The 15,969-nt window shown below is 36.1% G+C and overlaps 1 protein-coding gene across 1 annotated transcript in view; it reads left to right on the top strand.

Annotated features, from left to right (window-relative positions):
* Positions 1–15,969, top strand: part of HMCN1 (hemicentin 1) — a 231,135-nt gene that overhangs the window by 130,301 nt on the left and 84,865 nt on the right. Inside the window, exons 35-46 of the mRNA XM_015813311.1 lie at positions 293–447; positions 1,158–1,281; positions 2,524–2,625; positions 3,830–4,006; positions 5,652–5,803; positions 6,352–6,475; positions 8,503–8,678; positions 9,451–9,547; positions 10,147–10,269; positions 12,143–12,304; positions 13,014–13,295; positions 14,536–14,703. Coding sequence (XP_015668797.1) covers positions 293–447; positions 1,158–1,281; positions 2,524–2,625; positions 3,830–4,006; positions 5,652–5,803; positions 6,352–6,475; positions 8,503–8,678; positions 9,451–9,547; positions 10,147–10,269; positions 12,143–12,304; positions 13,014–13,295; positions 14,536–14,703 — 1,842 coding nt within the window. The remainder of the gene's footprint in view (positions 1–292; positions 448–1,157; positions 1,282–2,523; positions 2,626–3,829; positions 4,007–5,651; positions 5,804–6,351; positions 6,476–8,502; positions 8,679–9,450; positions 9,548–10,146; positions 10,270–12,142; positions 12,305–13,013; positions 13,296–14,535; positions 14,704–15,969) is intronic.

The raw sequence follows: 15,969 nt of genomic DNA on the forward strand, positions 1-15,969 counted from the left end.
TAGCATGCTGTTGTGGGACAGAGAAAGAATGTCTTCTGAGAAAATAAATACCCAGTTTCTATTTTCAGTAATTACTGCATATTTAATGAATATTTTGTCTTGGACCATTGTTTGCTAATTAGGAAAAGATTGCTTTCACTGGTTCCTGTATAGATAGCTGGATAATTCATAGGAACACATTCAGAGAAGAAAAATATATTGTATAAGCTTCTTGACTTACAAACTTATGAACTTGTGAAGAAGCTTCATGACTAACCTCTGCATAAAATTATATCTTGATTCTTTTGCACAGTCTCTCCAACAATCAAAATGAGTGGTCCTTCTGAAAGATTTGTAGTGATACACAAACCAGTAACCCTGCAGTGTATTGTTAATGGCATACCAATCCCTTCTATCACATGGCTGAAAGATAATCAACCTGTAAATACTGCTAGAGAAAACATTGGAGTAAGTAAAAAGACTGAAAGCATTCACAGTTTTAAATAATATTGTAAAGGAAAACATTTGCCAGTGTTTATCTTTTAAGCCAATATTGATTTGACATGATCAAAACTCTTCTCGAGTAGTTTTTTTCCCCTGACCTTTTTCTGAAAACATAAAAAGAAAAACAGCCTTTCAGATTTTTTTTGTGGCAAGGCCCCAGTTGGCTAATACATTCCCCACCACCACCTGACCAGTATATGCACCTTTTATAGAATCAGTTATAAATCTGTTTTATTCCAGCAAGCCTTTGACCCCACTGGATGGATGGAAAGATGGAGGGATGGGACAATTGACTGAGGGCATTCTTGCAGGAAGAGAGGCCAAGAGCAAGTATTTTGGGCATGCATGCTTGCGATGGAAATGACTTTGGACTGGCATTCTTTTAGACAAAGAGCAGTCAGATTAATTGACAAAGAGGGCGCACAAAGTAATCTTTAATCTTTATTCACATCCTTCTGTCCCTTGTGGCCAGTAGATCATGAGATGCTGAAGAGTCAGCACTACTGAATTGTATATCCAACAGCTATACACGTAACTTCTATGAATGCCCTGACAGTTTGAAAGAAGATACCAATGTTTATTGTTTTTGCTTATATTATGATAGAAATCTCATTGATTCATTCATCATTCCAGAGAAATCTTGCTTTTTTTTGTTTGCTTTTGTTCTGGAGCAGCTGGAATCTTCAGGGCGCATTTTGCAGATTGCCAAGGCCTTAAAAGATGATGCTGGCAGATACACCTGTATAGCAACAAATGCAGCTGGTGAAGCCCAACAATCCATTTATCTGCATGTATATGGTAATGACTTCTCACTGGCAGTTCAGTATTATCTGTTGATTGCTAGTTACAGCCATCATGTTATGTGCCCAAATTCGTGTTCAGTTTTAGTACTCTAAGTATTCAGAGCTGGTAACTTATTTGGGCATCAGATAATCTTGTCTGATGGTTGGGGTCTTTCCTCTTATTAAAAACTTATTTAAAATGCCTTGAAATGTCTCAAGAGCATGAAAGATCAGAGGGTTTTCAACGATTCAAGTCCAAGCCAATAACATTTTGAGATGTATTACCTTTATTAATGTATATAATTTAAATCCTAGCTTATTGCCCATAAGGCATTCAAAACTATATAAACATGTACTCTATAGTATTACATATGTATGCACCCATTCTGTAAAATCTGATATCAAAAAGTTAAAATCCCAGTGAAGACCAATTCCAGTTGAGAAGTGTGGCTGAAGAAATCTAGCCTGAGGTTTTGATCCCAGAGCTTAGGAGACCTGATCTAAGAAAGTAATATGTTTGTATCATGGATATTCAGGAACCTTGTAGGGAAAGATAGCTACCAGAAAACTGTTATAATGCCAAGGATGGAAAGAATCAGTATATTGATTGTTTAAGGAGTTATGATTAAAAGTATTAGATGTAAGCAAATTGGTTAGCATATAGCCTTTGATGCTTTAGTATTGCTAATGTTCCAGTAGGTCAGCTGTTATTGGGTAATCTACAGAAGTAGAATGTGCTAACCTTAAGTACAAGATAATTTTATTTATTTATATTTTATTTTTCTAGATCACTCACATCTCTCAATTTTACTTTTAAACATTTGTCAACTAAGTAAGTTCTGTCAGTTACTTAGAAATATCTACTTTAGTTTAGACTTGAACAAATCATGTCAGGAATCTTGTCTCTCAACTCACTAATTCTTAAACGACTAATCCAAGTTGAGTTCTGTCATCCATCAGAGTGTTCTGATTCTGTACTACAAAACCAGGCATTGGGAGATGTAAGGCACCACAATCTTTGAAAGATCTCAGAGAAGAAAGGAAAAATCACTGCATTATTATGGCTACTCTGTAATTAGAAAAACATTGCTTTATCTCTAGGTCATATCTAGGCTCTTCTTTGAGTCATACTAATCATTTACTGTAGATTGTATGAATGGACATACACCTATGTTGGAAACTTGTAAACTAAGTACAGAGAAAGCCTGAGTACGATATATCGAAATAAAAGAACTACAATTTTCTCCTCTTTTTTTAGAGCCACCTAGTCTGAAGGATGCAGGAATGCTAAGAAATGAGACTGTAATTGTGAACAATCCAATACAACTAGAGTGCAGAGTGTCTGGAACTCCTTTGCCAGGTATATATATATTCATAGCAATTCTATCTCGTCTCATAAGTCATGCCAAATTTTTCCACCTATTGTACTTTCACTGAACTCTATGTAGAACAGCACATCTCTTTCTTGCAAAAGATCTTAAGCTTTGTAATTTATTACATGCATTCATGAAGAAGCTACATTAATTTGCTGCTTAAGACCGGGACTTAGTTTAATTCCATGGCAAGGAAACTTTCAAAATAGAATTATTACTCAGTATGTGCCATGGCCTGGACTTTTTTTTAATCTAATGAAGAAATTCAGGAATGAACCTGAAAGAAAGACATTGGTTGCTCTGATTGACTGCTTTGGGAGAAAGCAGTAAATACATACATACATACATACATACATACATACATACATACATACATACATACATACATACATACCATGAAGAATGCTTTAACGGGCCATAGTGTGGGCAATTAGTTTCCACCCTGAAATTGTTTGCCACTTGAGAGTAAAAAAGAACTCCTCTTTACATACATACATACATACATACATACATACATACATACATACATACATACATATCTAATATTTCAATTTGTGAACTAAATCCATTAATATAGCAGAGAATTGTATTGTCTGTGATGTTTGATCTGTAAAGGCTTATTTTCACATGCAAGTTATCATTTAATGCTATAAAGCTCTGGTGCTCCCTGTAAATATGTCTTCAACACCACATCTTTACTGGGAGAGAGAAGGGAAAGCTGTATTTCACCTGATATTTAATATATCTTGAAAAAACCTTGAGTGATATGGTAGCAGCTTATGAGGGCTGTCATATAAATGTTACTCCACAACATCCAAATGAAATAAGAAGGTGTCCTGAAGAAGAGAGCAAGAATAGGTGGGCCATGAAGAATGCTTTAACGGGCCATAGTGTGGGCAATTAGTTTCCACCCTGAAATTGTTTGCCACTTGAGAGTAAAAAAGAACTCCTCTTTAATTTTGTCTTCCTCACCATGGACACGTGTTGGAATGGAGTAAGCAGGAAATACCTTTTAATCCCTCAATTTTCCTAATATCCCCTCTGCTGTAAAGTACAACATTTCTGTACTTTATCTGGGCAGCTGTAAACAATGTAAGTGGTATTGGAATAAAAAGTACAGTAACTTGAGTGTTTCCTTCCAATAAATTCTTTTATAGCTTAGTACCAAATATCTCTTATTTTATTTTGCAGTTGTCACATGGTACAAAGATAACCTTCCTCTCATCAATATTGCTGGCATCACTTTCTTGAACAGAGGGCAAATTGCTCAAATAGATGCAGCCCAGATCTCTGACGCTGGGATTTATAAATGTGCGGTGACAAATGCAGCAGGAGTAGCTGAATTATTCTACAATCTTCAGGTCCATGGTAAATCCTGCTTCCCATAACAAAGTCATTCTTATCTGCCTTTCAACTGGCTATTTCAGATTTATTGCATGTACTTAGGTACTTTTTAAGATCATTTTTCTATGCTGATTTGAGAAAAACAGAGTGGTTGTTTGCAATATTTGAATAATTCAAAAATGGGAAGGCTTTTAATTTTGAAATGCTTGTTTGATGGGGCTGCCGTGCAATTAGGTTTGGAAGACAGGTCTCACTGTCTTAGTTCAGCAAACTGATACAAGTATTTAATTACTGCTATTGTGGAAATCACATGGCCCACAATAAATTCAGACCCATTCATGGGGCCAGGTTTTAAGAAAATGATGTACGGTAAATCTAAACCACAACACTTTTAGATTCCCATCATTTTTTTTAAACCCAGTCCTGTGACTGGCTATGACTTGTCAATTACAGACTTTACCAGATCAAACCTTTTGTCAGGCAGAACAAGAAGATCTTTAAATTTATGTTCTACCTCCCAGCTTCATTGCCAGAGCTGATTCCTCTGAATACGAATGGGATGGGGACAATAATGTAATTGACCTGTTTTTTTCTCTTAACTGTCAAAACTCCATTCCGCTCATGTTTATTGCTTTATGGTACAAAAATGTTTATCAGTGCTGGCATTACAATGTAATTGATGTAGACAATCATCACCTCGCCACAAGAAACAAATACCTTTCTATTAAGGTGTTTTCTTAACTCTTAATTCCTAAGCCTTTCCTCTTAAGGATACCCCTTAACCTTAACTCTTTCCTCTTAAGGAAACTCCTAAGGATACCCCTTAACCTTAACTCTTTTTGTGGATTCCTGTGTCTCTTTGAAGACGAATCTTGTATGTTCATTGCTAATATTTCGCATGCTGGCTTGGAAGATCTACACTCTTACACTAGATTGAACAGAAATTCAATCCATTATTCTTTAAAAGAATAATAACCTGGAGTAGTACATTTCCCTGAGAACTGTTAATGGCTGTCAGCCTTGCAAGGTAGTCCAGTCAAGAAGCACACCAAGTTACATTAACAGAATAGGTACCGTTGTCTCTTATCCTTTTTACATCCCAAGAAACTAGGGAGGGTCTCTTCTGAGAAGTTTGTCATGCTCACATCCCTTCTGTCCTCTGTCTCTCAAGGCCATTCCCACCTTCCACTAGGTGACCCAAGGTAGGGCTGAAAGCAATTAATTACTCACATATCAATTGATGGGAAATATCAAGGTTGTTATCTACTGTTTTGTAACCAGAAAAAGCAAAGTTGGGGGAGGGGGGAGAATGGTAGAGGGGAAATAAAGTAAGTAAAATCCTCTGGAAGGATGCTGTGTTACATTGTAGTATCCTTTCAGAGTGGTCATGTGGCCCTAGAGAACTTTAGGAATGCTCCTTTCACTTCTGTAGCCAACTGAATTAGTTTTACAATGGGAAAAATAGAAAAGTGGGGAGAACCCACCTCTTTATTCCTCAGGTCCAATTTTGAACTGTATAAAAAGATCTTCTTGGCTTTCACAGTATGGGGTTGCAAAGATCCAAAGGTACATCTACTGTATCTTTGCAAGCAATATTATTTGCAAAAATATAGATCTAAACTATCGACCAGCACACAATATTTCACTCTCTCTTTTTCTTTTTTTCTAGTTCCACCCTCCATTTCAGGAAATAATGAAATGGTAACTGTTGTAGTTAATGATCAGGTGAGGTTGGAGTGTGAAGCTCGTGGAATTCCTGCTCCTATTCTAACCTGGTTGAAGGATGGCAGTCCCGTTTCTAGTATTTCAAGTGGACTCCAGGTAATTTCTTAGCTCCATTAAAGCATGAAAGACATTTATTTACCCACAGTTTAGAAATGGGATTTCTCCATAGAACCTGTCTCTTTAAATTTTGGATAATAAATTATATTCATTAATTAATACTTCAAATTCACCTAAAGCAATTTTATCTGTGTTAATTCATAAATAAAATCCAAGCCCAGATTTACCTTGAGATAAGATGGGCAGCCTATAAATTTTATAAATAAATTTAAAAAAATCCATAGTTGGATAATATTTTGATTAGGGCCAATAAAAAGCTAGCAACAAAATTATTGCTAGAATTAAAATTAGAATTCTCTAGAATTATTCATTATTAAAGACATTACAAAAAAAAAGGGGGGGGAGAACAGAGAAGAAACAAAAAAAATGTAAGCAGTGAAAGTAATGTTAGAGATTTCTGGGCTGATGCAAAAACATTTCACATTCGGAAAATTGTATTATGTGAATAATGAAAGTTAGTACTCTTATGCTGTCTGATTCAACATATGTGCCATTTTTTTAAAAAAACAATTCCACTCTCTTTTTAGATTCGTTCTGGAGGTCGCATCCTGGCACTGACGAGTGCTCAGATCAGCGATACTGGAAGATACACATGTGTTGCAGTAAATGCAGCAGGAGAAAAACAAAGGGATATTGATCTCAGAGTTTATGGTAAGAACATAAGTAATGTTTATACCAAGAATTTCATAAGCGTTCTTGAGAGGTACCTTGAGGGATTACATTAGCCTTCCCCAACAAGCTGTTTTGGAATTTTGTAGAATTGTTGTCCTAACATATTTTGATGACCCCTGGCTGTGATGCTTGATTAGATTTCTAAAATGACCCATCAGGTTTTTATTATACCACAGATTACAGAAGGATCTTCTTACTTCCTTTCAATCTGGAAGTGATATCTTATGTTTATTTTAATAGGTTCATAGGTTTCATAGGTATCTAACATGCCCTGTCATATGAAGCCTTATTCAAATGAATACTATGTTTTTTTGGGACAAGTAGATAATAATTTAGATGTTAATCATTTTCTTCAGTTACTGAAAATTTGCACTTAAAAACTAAGAGCAAAAAATCTGTAGATGTTTGCTTAAAGGATGATGAGGATTCACATATTGTCTTGAGACATTTTAGCAGAACTGCCTTTCAGAGCTGCTCTTATAGTACATGTCTGATTTCTTCAAAAAAAATGATGAAACTACAACTGCAATGCATGAAAAATAAAGAGTTGCAAAAAATGGTATAGCTGTATTAATCAGAAAACTACAATTCTACATGGGGCTTCCCTTGAGGAGCACCCGGAGGCTCCAGCTAGTCCAAAATGCGGCTGCGCGGGCGGTGTTGGGAGGGACTCGTCACTCCCACATCACGCCGCTTCTGCGTGAGCTGCATTGGCTGCCGGTAGCCTCCGGGTGCGCTTCAAGGTGTTGATTATTATCTTTAAAGCGCTCCATGGCATCGGACCTGGTTACCTTCGAGACCGCCTCCTGCCACAGATTACCCCCCACCGACCTGTACGCTCTCACAGAGTGGGTCTCCTCAGGGTGCCGTCGGCCAGGCAGTGCCGGCTGGCGACCCCAAGGGGGAGGGCCTTCTCTGTGGGAGCNTTTTAATTAAATTTTTAATTAGGCATAATATGTATATATGTTAGTATTTTATCTAATTTGTCAGCCGCCCTGAGTCCGAAAGGAGAAGGGCGGGATATAAATGCAATTAATAAATAAATAAATAAATAAATAAAATTCGCTGCAGTATTGTATTAATGCATACATGGTTGTAAAAATAGTGGTATGCAAAACACTTGAAATTTGAAACTCTCTGTTTTGAATTTGAGACAGTGTTCCAACTTTACAACAAGTGTTCTAATGCTACTCCAACTATTCTGGAACTGGTCCAGATTCCAAACAACCAGGGACATTTCAAGTTTGAAATACTTCCAGAATGATTGGAAGAATGCTAAAATCCTTTCAGTAAGTTTAGAATAAGTCATTGCATCTTAAAACAACACACAAGGGCTCAAAACTCTAAATGTTTTGCATTTGAAATATTTTACACTCTTATAATTGTAAGCACATTTTAAGATCTCTGGAATGCTCCCTTCATAATTCTAAACTAATTTTTAATGGAAGAATTTAGGGCTGATATTATCAGGTTATGGCACAACTGAAAAACCCAAAAATCCTAAATATTTTAAAAAGTCAATAACAAAAGAGCAAGAATGGTAACTGACCTTTGAAAACTCCATTTAGATGAAATTAATGTATTAAGTAATACTGTATATGATGAAGAATTTATTGCAAATGGATTGATATGGGATCAGCTCCTGTATGGGTTGAATTTATACTATTTCACAAGTATATTTAGGGAAAACTCATATTGGTCTGCTGAATTAGGCTCCTCTTTACATATAAAATCCCTTTCTGTTGGGGTGGTGATTGTACCATGGATGAAAACACATGAAGCAGATCATTTCATTCTTCTGCATTTACTCTGGAGCATTCCATTTATGTTGGGTAGTTTCCCATACTGTCTTAGTAATGCTGCTAATATTTTTGAGAAAGATTAACTGATGCAAATTGATATATTTAACGCTGATATCAGACAGTGACTGCTTCATAGAAAGTGGGTGGCTTCATTCATCTTAGTGAAAAGAGTTGAAACTAATTACTAATGTGCTGTTTATTCAGTTCCACCTAATATTATGGGAGAGGAACAGAATGTCTCTGTGGCGATGGGAGAACATTTGGAGCTCCGCTGCCAAAGCAATGCGATACCTCCACCCATGCTTCAGTGGCTGAAGGACGGTCAGCTCTTGCAGAAGAAGCTGGGTCTTACCATTACTGAAGGTGGAAGTATACTGAAGGTAATTATTAGAATGACTTAGATTTCCCCTGTGAGTCTTGTTCATGTTTAGGATTCTGGACATTAAAGGCTTAAAGACTATTCCTTTCTGTTTTGAATGATGTTGAAACAACTTCTTTCTTCTGATGGAGGAAGGAAAAGCTGTGTGGCTTTTGATGTGTTCTCCCAAAAGCTATTGAGTTAATTATCCAAAAGCATATCTAGCATTGGTGAATAGGTCCTGCTTGAACACTGTGGGATAGTAAGAGTTTATATTGTGGGCAATCAGCACTAATGATTAGGGATTAAAAAGAACTCTGGCATGGATCTTGCTGAGAACAAATTTGGATGAGGGACAAATGTGAGCAGGAACAAAATCTGGCTAGTGTTGGTTTTTCCCCAAAGGGGGGGGGAGAGAGGAAATCTAGGGGTGGAGAAGATGGTTTCGTATTGATTTTCTAAAAGATATAACAGTGTTGGTGTAACTTTCCAAGTTTTAATTGCTGTGCTCTTGTCAGAGAGCTGCAGCTGGGAATACAGTTTTGGCCGAAGTGAATAGAAATTTAATGGGCCAGAATATGCAATACCGAAAAAGGTTCCCATCCCTGTACTAAGGCATTCAGTATTAAAGAAAATAAAGTAGAAAAATAATACTTTAAATAAACATTTTTCACACAGAGAATGACTTCCTTTACAGAAATCAAAATAATGTATTGGGTGGACAAGTAATAATGCACGGTGATGAGTATCAAAGGTATTGCCAAAAATAAGTTTGTTGATTTGTTTCTTGCTAGATTGCACAAGCACAGGTGCAAGACACTGGACGCTATACTTGTGAAGCAACAAACATTGCTGGGAAAATGGAAAAAAACTACAATGTTAATGTATGGGGTAAGGTTTTCAGCCATCAAGAATAAGATGGAAGCATCAGCAATAAGGGTAATCCTAGAAATGTATGCCACTATTGATTTGCCTGTGCAAATCATATGGGAATGACTGTTAAGAAATATAGTCTTTGTTTGGTCCTGGAATCAGAAGCAGTATTGGAGAGTTTTTGGTGTCTAAATATAAGAAAGTTCTCCATCTGATTTAATGTCAGTCTGTTCTTCAGACTTAGAATTCTGAAAGCTGGAAATATTCAGCAATCGTCAAGGCTTTATTTTTTGGAAATTCTAGTGAGCTTACTAATTCAATGGGGAAAAAATGTAATGAGAGTTGGAAATAATATTATGCACTATAAAATCCAACTGTTAAAACTTAAGGATCTCTTTGGTGTTTAAAAACACCTAATTTGCAGGCTGTCAAAATATTTTAAACAAACTAAGAAATGCGTTTGCATTAGTTGTTTAACCTATGAGAATACTAATGCTTGAAACAACTTACATTAACTTACATTTTCTTCTTTCTCTGTTGATCTTAATGCATTTAATTTCTTTATAGGTTGTATTAGCTGGAGATGATTATTTATTTCTGATATTTGCCTTCTCTAGTGCCATCAAGTATTTACAGTTCGGACACAGTGACTCAGCTGACTGTAATTGAAGGGAACCTTATCAGCATGATGTGTGAATCCCGTGGAATTCCACCACCTACTCTGGCATGGAGGAAGAATGGTAAGCAGTCGTACTTTGTGAGGATCAATTACAAACCCTGTTAGTCCTTTTAGCTCTGTTGACCCCTGGTTTACAGAACAGAACCTAAATTAACCATTCTGCTAGATTTCTAGAGATCAATATTGTTGGGTTGATCAGCAGTACTTACTGCAGATATCAACATCTGATTCTAAAAATGTCTTTTGTTTCAATAGAAAGGGCTTCAAATAGTCTGGATCCTCTTTGATTTAAGCTTACTGTGGCAGTGACTTGAAATGTCAAGATGAAGAAGCTTGATGAGATAGTCTTGAAACCATATTTACACAAAGCTGCTTTGTCCTTCCATCTAATTTTTCCCCCTCCTCCGTACATCTTATTTGACTTAGCCAGAGTGCAAACAAGTGTTTTCTTACCAAATTGCACTGTGGCTGGTGGTGCTGGGATTAGCAGTTCCAACACATCTGGAAAATTTCAGGTTACAGAAATTAGGGGTTACATACTGTCTTGTAAGAGTATTAAATGCATTGAGAAAATATATTTTCTGCACATTGTTGCAAATTAATGATTTTTCTGAAGCATTAAAGCAGCTGCATCTTTTACATGGGCTACATTGCTGCTTTCCCCCCCATACATATGCACACATCTTTCCCATTGCTGGCAGAAGTGCTGTCTGTGCATGGACATGAACCTGGAGACAACCAGAGAAACCAGATGATCCTTGCAAAAAAAAGATGCCATAATTCAGGCAGAATTTACAGAATGTATCACCTTGAATTTGTGCCAATCCTTCATTGTTCACAGTGTAATAGGAGTAACACTTGATGCTTGTGGGACTTTATTGCACTTTGGTTGACCTAGCCAACAGAAAATATGTCTGGAACGAACACATAAAAAACTCTACTGGGAATGGGTCTCTTGCATTTGCCTGCAGCCAAATTGTTCTTCCCTTTCCCCATGTAGTAAATATGCAACAAATCTGTGATTAATCATATGGTGCATATGCACAGTCCACTTGTTTATCTATTAGGTTTAGCCATGGGTAAGAGGTAATCAAAGAAACTACTATTTGCTGAGCCCCATCTTCCTTGACCACTGTCCCAGCAGATCTTGGCAGTTACCAGTTTCCCCAAATAAAAGCCTAATAGAAATACATGACAGCCCAAAACAAGTTGAAGATGTGTATGGAAGAAAGAGGGCTAATTATTATCTTAGTTATTTTCACCTTAAGGAAATTTCTGGATGCCTTATGAGGGAACCAAGGCAAGATGTGGGGGTGCTATTGTGGGAATAATTGCTTGCCAAAATACCACCTAGCTCTGTTTATAGGACAGAGGGAGAATTTAATTTATTTAATTCTGTATTCAGAAGGCACAATAGCCTTTACTGACATAAATAAATTTACTCAAGCACCCAGTTTGAGATTGTGGAATAGACACAGCACATTAAGTACAGGACTAGTTCAGATGAGATGTTAAACTTAACCTAGTTTTAACATAGCTTAGTGTGTCACTATATCTAACTAGGAAACTATGGTTTATTTTAGTTTAAATTGCTTTGAGATAGTTTAATGGGAAATGGTACATAAATATTGTAAAAACAATGAATTTATAGCTGATTTTCATAGATAGATTAACAATTATCAATAACCCTATTTCCCAGTTCAGACAATATAGGAAGCTATGATTAAGTGCAATTTTTATTGCTTTATTTTTTTCAGCTGTGCAAAGAGAGGAACACAAAACTGTTTGTGCACAAAACTGAAGTTAATTCATGCCTTGGGTTATTAAGCTGATTATCCAAATAATCCATGACTGGTTTCAAAGACTCTGAAGAATACGTACACATATTTATATATTTTGATATTTTTTTTAATTTGGGAGTATTTCTTTTGTAGGTTCTCCACTGGTAGTTGACCCTACAGGGAGAGTCAGGGTCTTATCTGGTGGAAGACAACTTCAAATTTCTATTGCTGAAAAATCAGATTCAGCCTCCTATACATGCATAGCTTCAAATGTAGCTGGAATAACAAAGAAAGAATATAAGTTGCTAGTGTATGGTAAGTTGCTTGCAATGTTTCTCAGTTTGGAAACAAATATTATGTAAGACCTTCTCAGATAAACTTTGGAACAAATGAAACATGTCACAGGAAATCAATAACTGGATATTTTCTTTTTGCTAATAGCAGTTGGAGGGATTTAAAAGCCTTTTCCTGATATTCTGATGCTCCTGTACCCAGTATTAGTTTTGAAGTGGAGAATATGCAGGCACAGTATTAGTAACACATATATTTTTGGTGTTGTTTTTAACAGAAATATAGAAACTAGATTTGCACTTTGTAATGCTTATGTCCCCAATAGAGATGTCCCTCTTGGTGACAGCATCTTACTGCCCGCCGACCTTCTAAAGTTAAGCTGGCTAGGAATTGATTAATGCTCAGAAGAACAGCCATATTAACTTTCAGGGAAGTAAACCGGATTGGTAGTTTGAAAAAAGAAAGACTCAGAAATAGAAGAATGACAGCGGAAGATGACTATGGCAATTTCTATATCATTGCTGAGAAACTATTGATAAGCCCATGTAGTCACCAGGACATGAGTTTGATTTGAGTTAACCTTACTGTTAAAATACAAATCCACCCTCCACCCCATTTACAACAAGCTGGATTTTTTTCAATAGGGAATGCAGTCTGTTCACTTATTGCTGTGTCTCATGGAGTTTTAGGCTAAAGCATTGAACCTGAAGTATTGCTTTGTTTCTCTGAACAGTTCATCCAACTATTCTGGACAATGGGAATATACAATCGGATGTCATTGTAACTCAAGGGAATGACATTTCATTTGAATGCCAAGCGGATGGTATTCCACAACCAACTGTCACCTGGATGAAAGATGGTCAACCATTGGCCAATGAAAGAGGAGTCGAAATACTAAACGAGGGCCATAGTCTTCGACTTAAAAATGCACAGTTGTCGGATACTGGTCGCTATGTATGTGTTGCTGTGAATGTGGCAGGACTGACTGACAAGAAATATGACTTAAGTGTTCATGGTGAGCAAAGGAAATCTGTGTAAGAGAAAATACACAAAGGGGCATGCCCAATGTAAGAAAGCAATGGACTATTCTGCTACCTGTGGTATAGCTATATAACTTTATGTAGTCTGAATAGGAGAAAAGCAACACTTATGGATTAATACATAGTTATATATGGAGACAGCAGAAAAGTACAACTTTATTTATTTATTACATTTATATGCCATTGATCTCAGTGTCCAAGTCAACTCTGGGTGGCTTACAATACATAATAACTAAAGTGTAAGAGAAAATACTTTTACTATTTTCCCAAAGTGTATTTTACTTTTTCCTTTCATTGTCTTTATCCTTTTGTCACACCATTCTCCTGATACATTTCAAGAGAAAGGTTTTCAATCTAATTCAAAAAGCCTCTGATCTTGTCCCAAACTTAGCAAAGATACAAGGTTTTGTGAAATATTGAATGTAAACTTTCATGAGCACTTTCAACTCCTGAGGAAGTGGTTGAATCATTGTTGCTTAAAAACAAAACAAAATCAGTGAATCAACCCAATAAATAATTTTGTAACATTGGAACAGCTTATACTGTGTATAAGTAATACAATACTCTGTTACCTCAAGCATTCGGAGGTATTTCAGAATAATTTTTGCCTCTTGCTTTATGAGAATGATTGAAGGGGCAGATAAAATTAATACTGATACAGAAAAGAACTGCAATTCTACACATAGGTTTTAATTCTCATCAGAGTAAACAACTGTGTGTGGAATCACAATAAGGACATTAATCAAATAAATCAACTCATTGTGGCACCACAGATAGAAAGTGTATTTATTTTCAAATAACCAAAAAATAAAAATAAAAAATAGTTTTCTCAATCCTAAGTAGTAACTCCTTCGGAGTTTGACTTAGGGCTGCAAAAACTAATTCTAATTAAAGGGATGTGATTGCACTTAATTATTTCAACAGCAAAAACACAGTTGATGTTTGCATGTTTATTTTATGCAACATCACAGAGATCGTTTAGGAGCTCTCTACTGAAAAAGATTAGGGGGAGTTTAGTACACCAAATTCCAACTTCTATTTGTTGAGGAGTCCCCTTTACCACTAAAAAAGCAATTTGAGAGAGAACATTTTAATAGAAGCAAAGAACCTCAGCACTGCACATGTTTGTTTCTAAATTCTTTTAAATAAATGTAGCTGACCCTCCTTCATCACTGAATGATGTTTATTCTGTTCTGCTACTCTTTTTTTTTGTAGTCCCCCCAAAAATTATGGGTAATCTGATGCAGCCAGAAAATGTAAGTGCTGTGGAGAAAAGTCCTGTTAACCTGATTTGTGAATCTTCAGGAATTCCCCATCCATCAATAATGTGGCTGAAGAATGGACAGCCAGTGTCTTTAAGTAACTCTGTAAGAATCCTATCAGGTAAGAGGGAGCATATTAAAGTGAAAAGATGTTATTTTTAGGATTAAACATAGAAAATATTCTATAGTATGCCTGATAAAACAAGCATATGGAAAGGCTCTATTAAACCGAACATATGGCTTATTCACCCAACTCAAGTTGAAATGTATTTAGGATCTTAGTTAAAGGAGGTAATTACTCTGTGTGTAAAGTGTTACTCTCTTAAGCTATTCAGGCATGATTACTTTATTTTTTTCTCTGCAGAGAATTATTTGTTGTTGTTGTTGAGAGCATTAGAACATGTTACTGAAAATTATTCAAATCTTAAATCATAGATTAACTTGGTTATCATTGTGTAACTGATTATTTCTTAGTCATATTTCCATTCCATATTTCTCCAAATTATTGAGAGCCTGAAAGAAATACATTTTGAAGAATGGGCCCATCCTGCTGCTTTCCTGCAAATTTTATTGAATTTCCAGTAATATAATACCAGTATATGTGGCATTGCCTCAATGACCTTGGCTGATTTTGGAAAAATGCCAAGTAGGATCAAGCTTGGTTAATACTACATCAGGGTTGTAGATTTGATTGGGGAGATTGAAAAACAAAACAAAACAACAACAACAAGCCAGAATAAGGCAATAGCTAATCACTATGGTCCAGAAATCTACAAAATGCATACCTGATCATCATAAGATCTGGAGTTAAAGGCAACATATTTCATGCCTGGAGCATAAAGATAATACATTTATACATTGTTAATATATACTCTTCCTCCCTAAGTAGAAGTGACTAAGAAATCAAAGGCAAGCAGTCACAAATCATATGAATGAACAGAGTTATTCCAGTGCCAGACCTAGAAACAGGCCTAAATGGAAATAGGCCTATTTTCAGAAATTATCCCAAACCAGAAAATAGTTCTCATTCAGAGGAACCATATTAGTCTGGTGCTACACATTTGGGCAGCAGGCTCAGACAGGAAATATCAGTTATTGGTTTATGATTGTTATGATTTTGGCCCAATGGAAGTTTCTTGAGGGCTGGAAGCATTACTTTTTCTTTAAGGAGTCTGGCCCCGTGCCTTCTCTTAAGGTGATGATATCTTAAATGCAACCGCCTTGCTCACAAAGCAGAACTTCATTTAATCAGTCATTTTAGACGCTTTCATGGATTGATTTATATCAAGTGCAGAATCAAAATCTCAAAAAATAAAAGCCTATACTAGTATAAAAGGAATTTTCTTTTAAAATATATGTAATTATCATAAATCCTCTTTTGGGTAAG

The sequence above is a fragment of the Protobothrops mucrosquamatus genome, unplaced genomic scaffold (assembly GCF_001527695.2).
Source record: "Protobothrops mucrosquamatus isolate PMUCROS unplaced genomic scaffold, P.Mucros_1.0 scaffold151, whole genome shotgun sequence".
NCBI classification, from domain to species: domain Eukaryota; kingdom Metazoa; phylum Chordata; class Lepidosauria; order Squamata; family Viperidae; genus Protobothrops; species Protobothrops mucrosquamatus.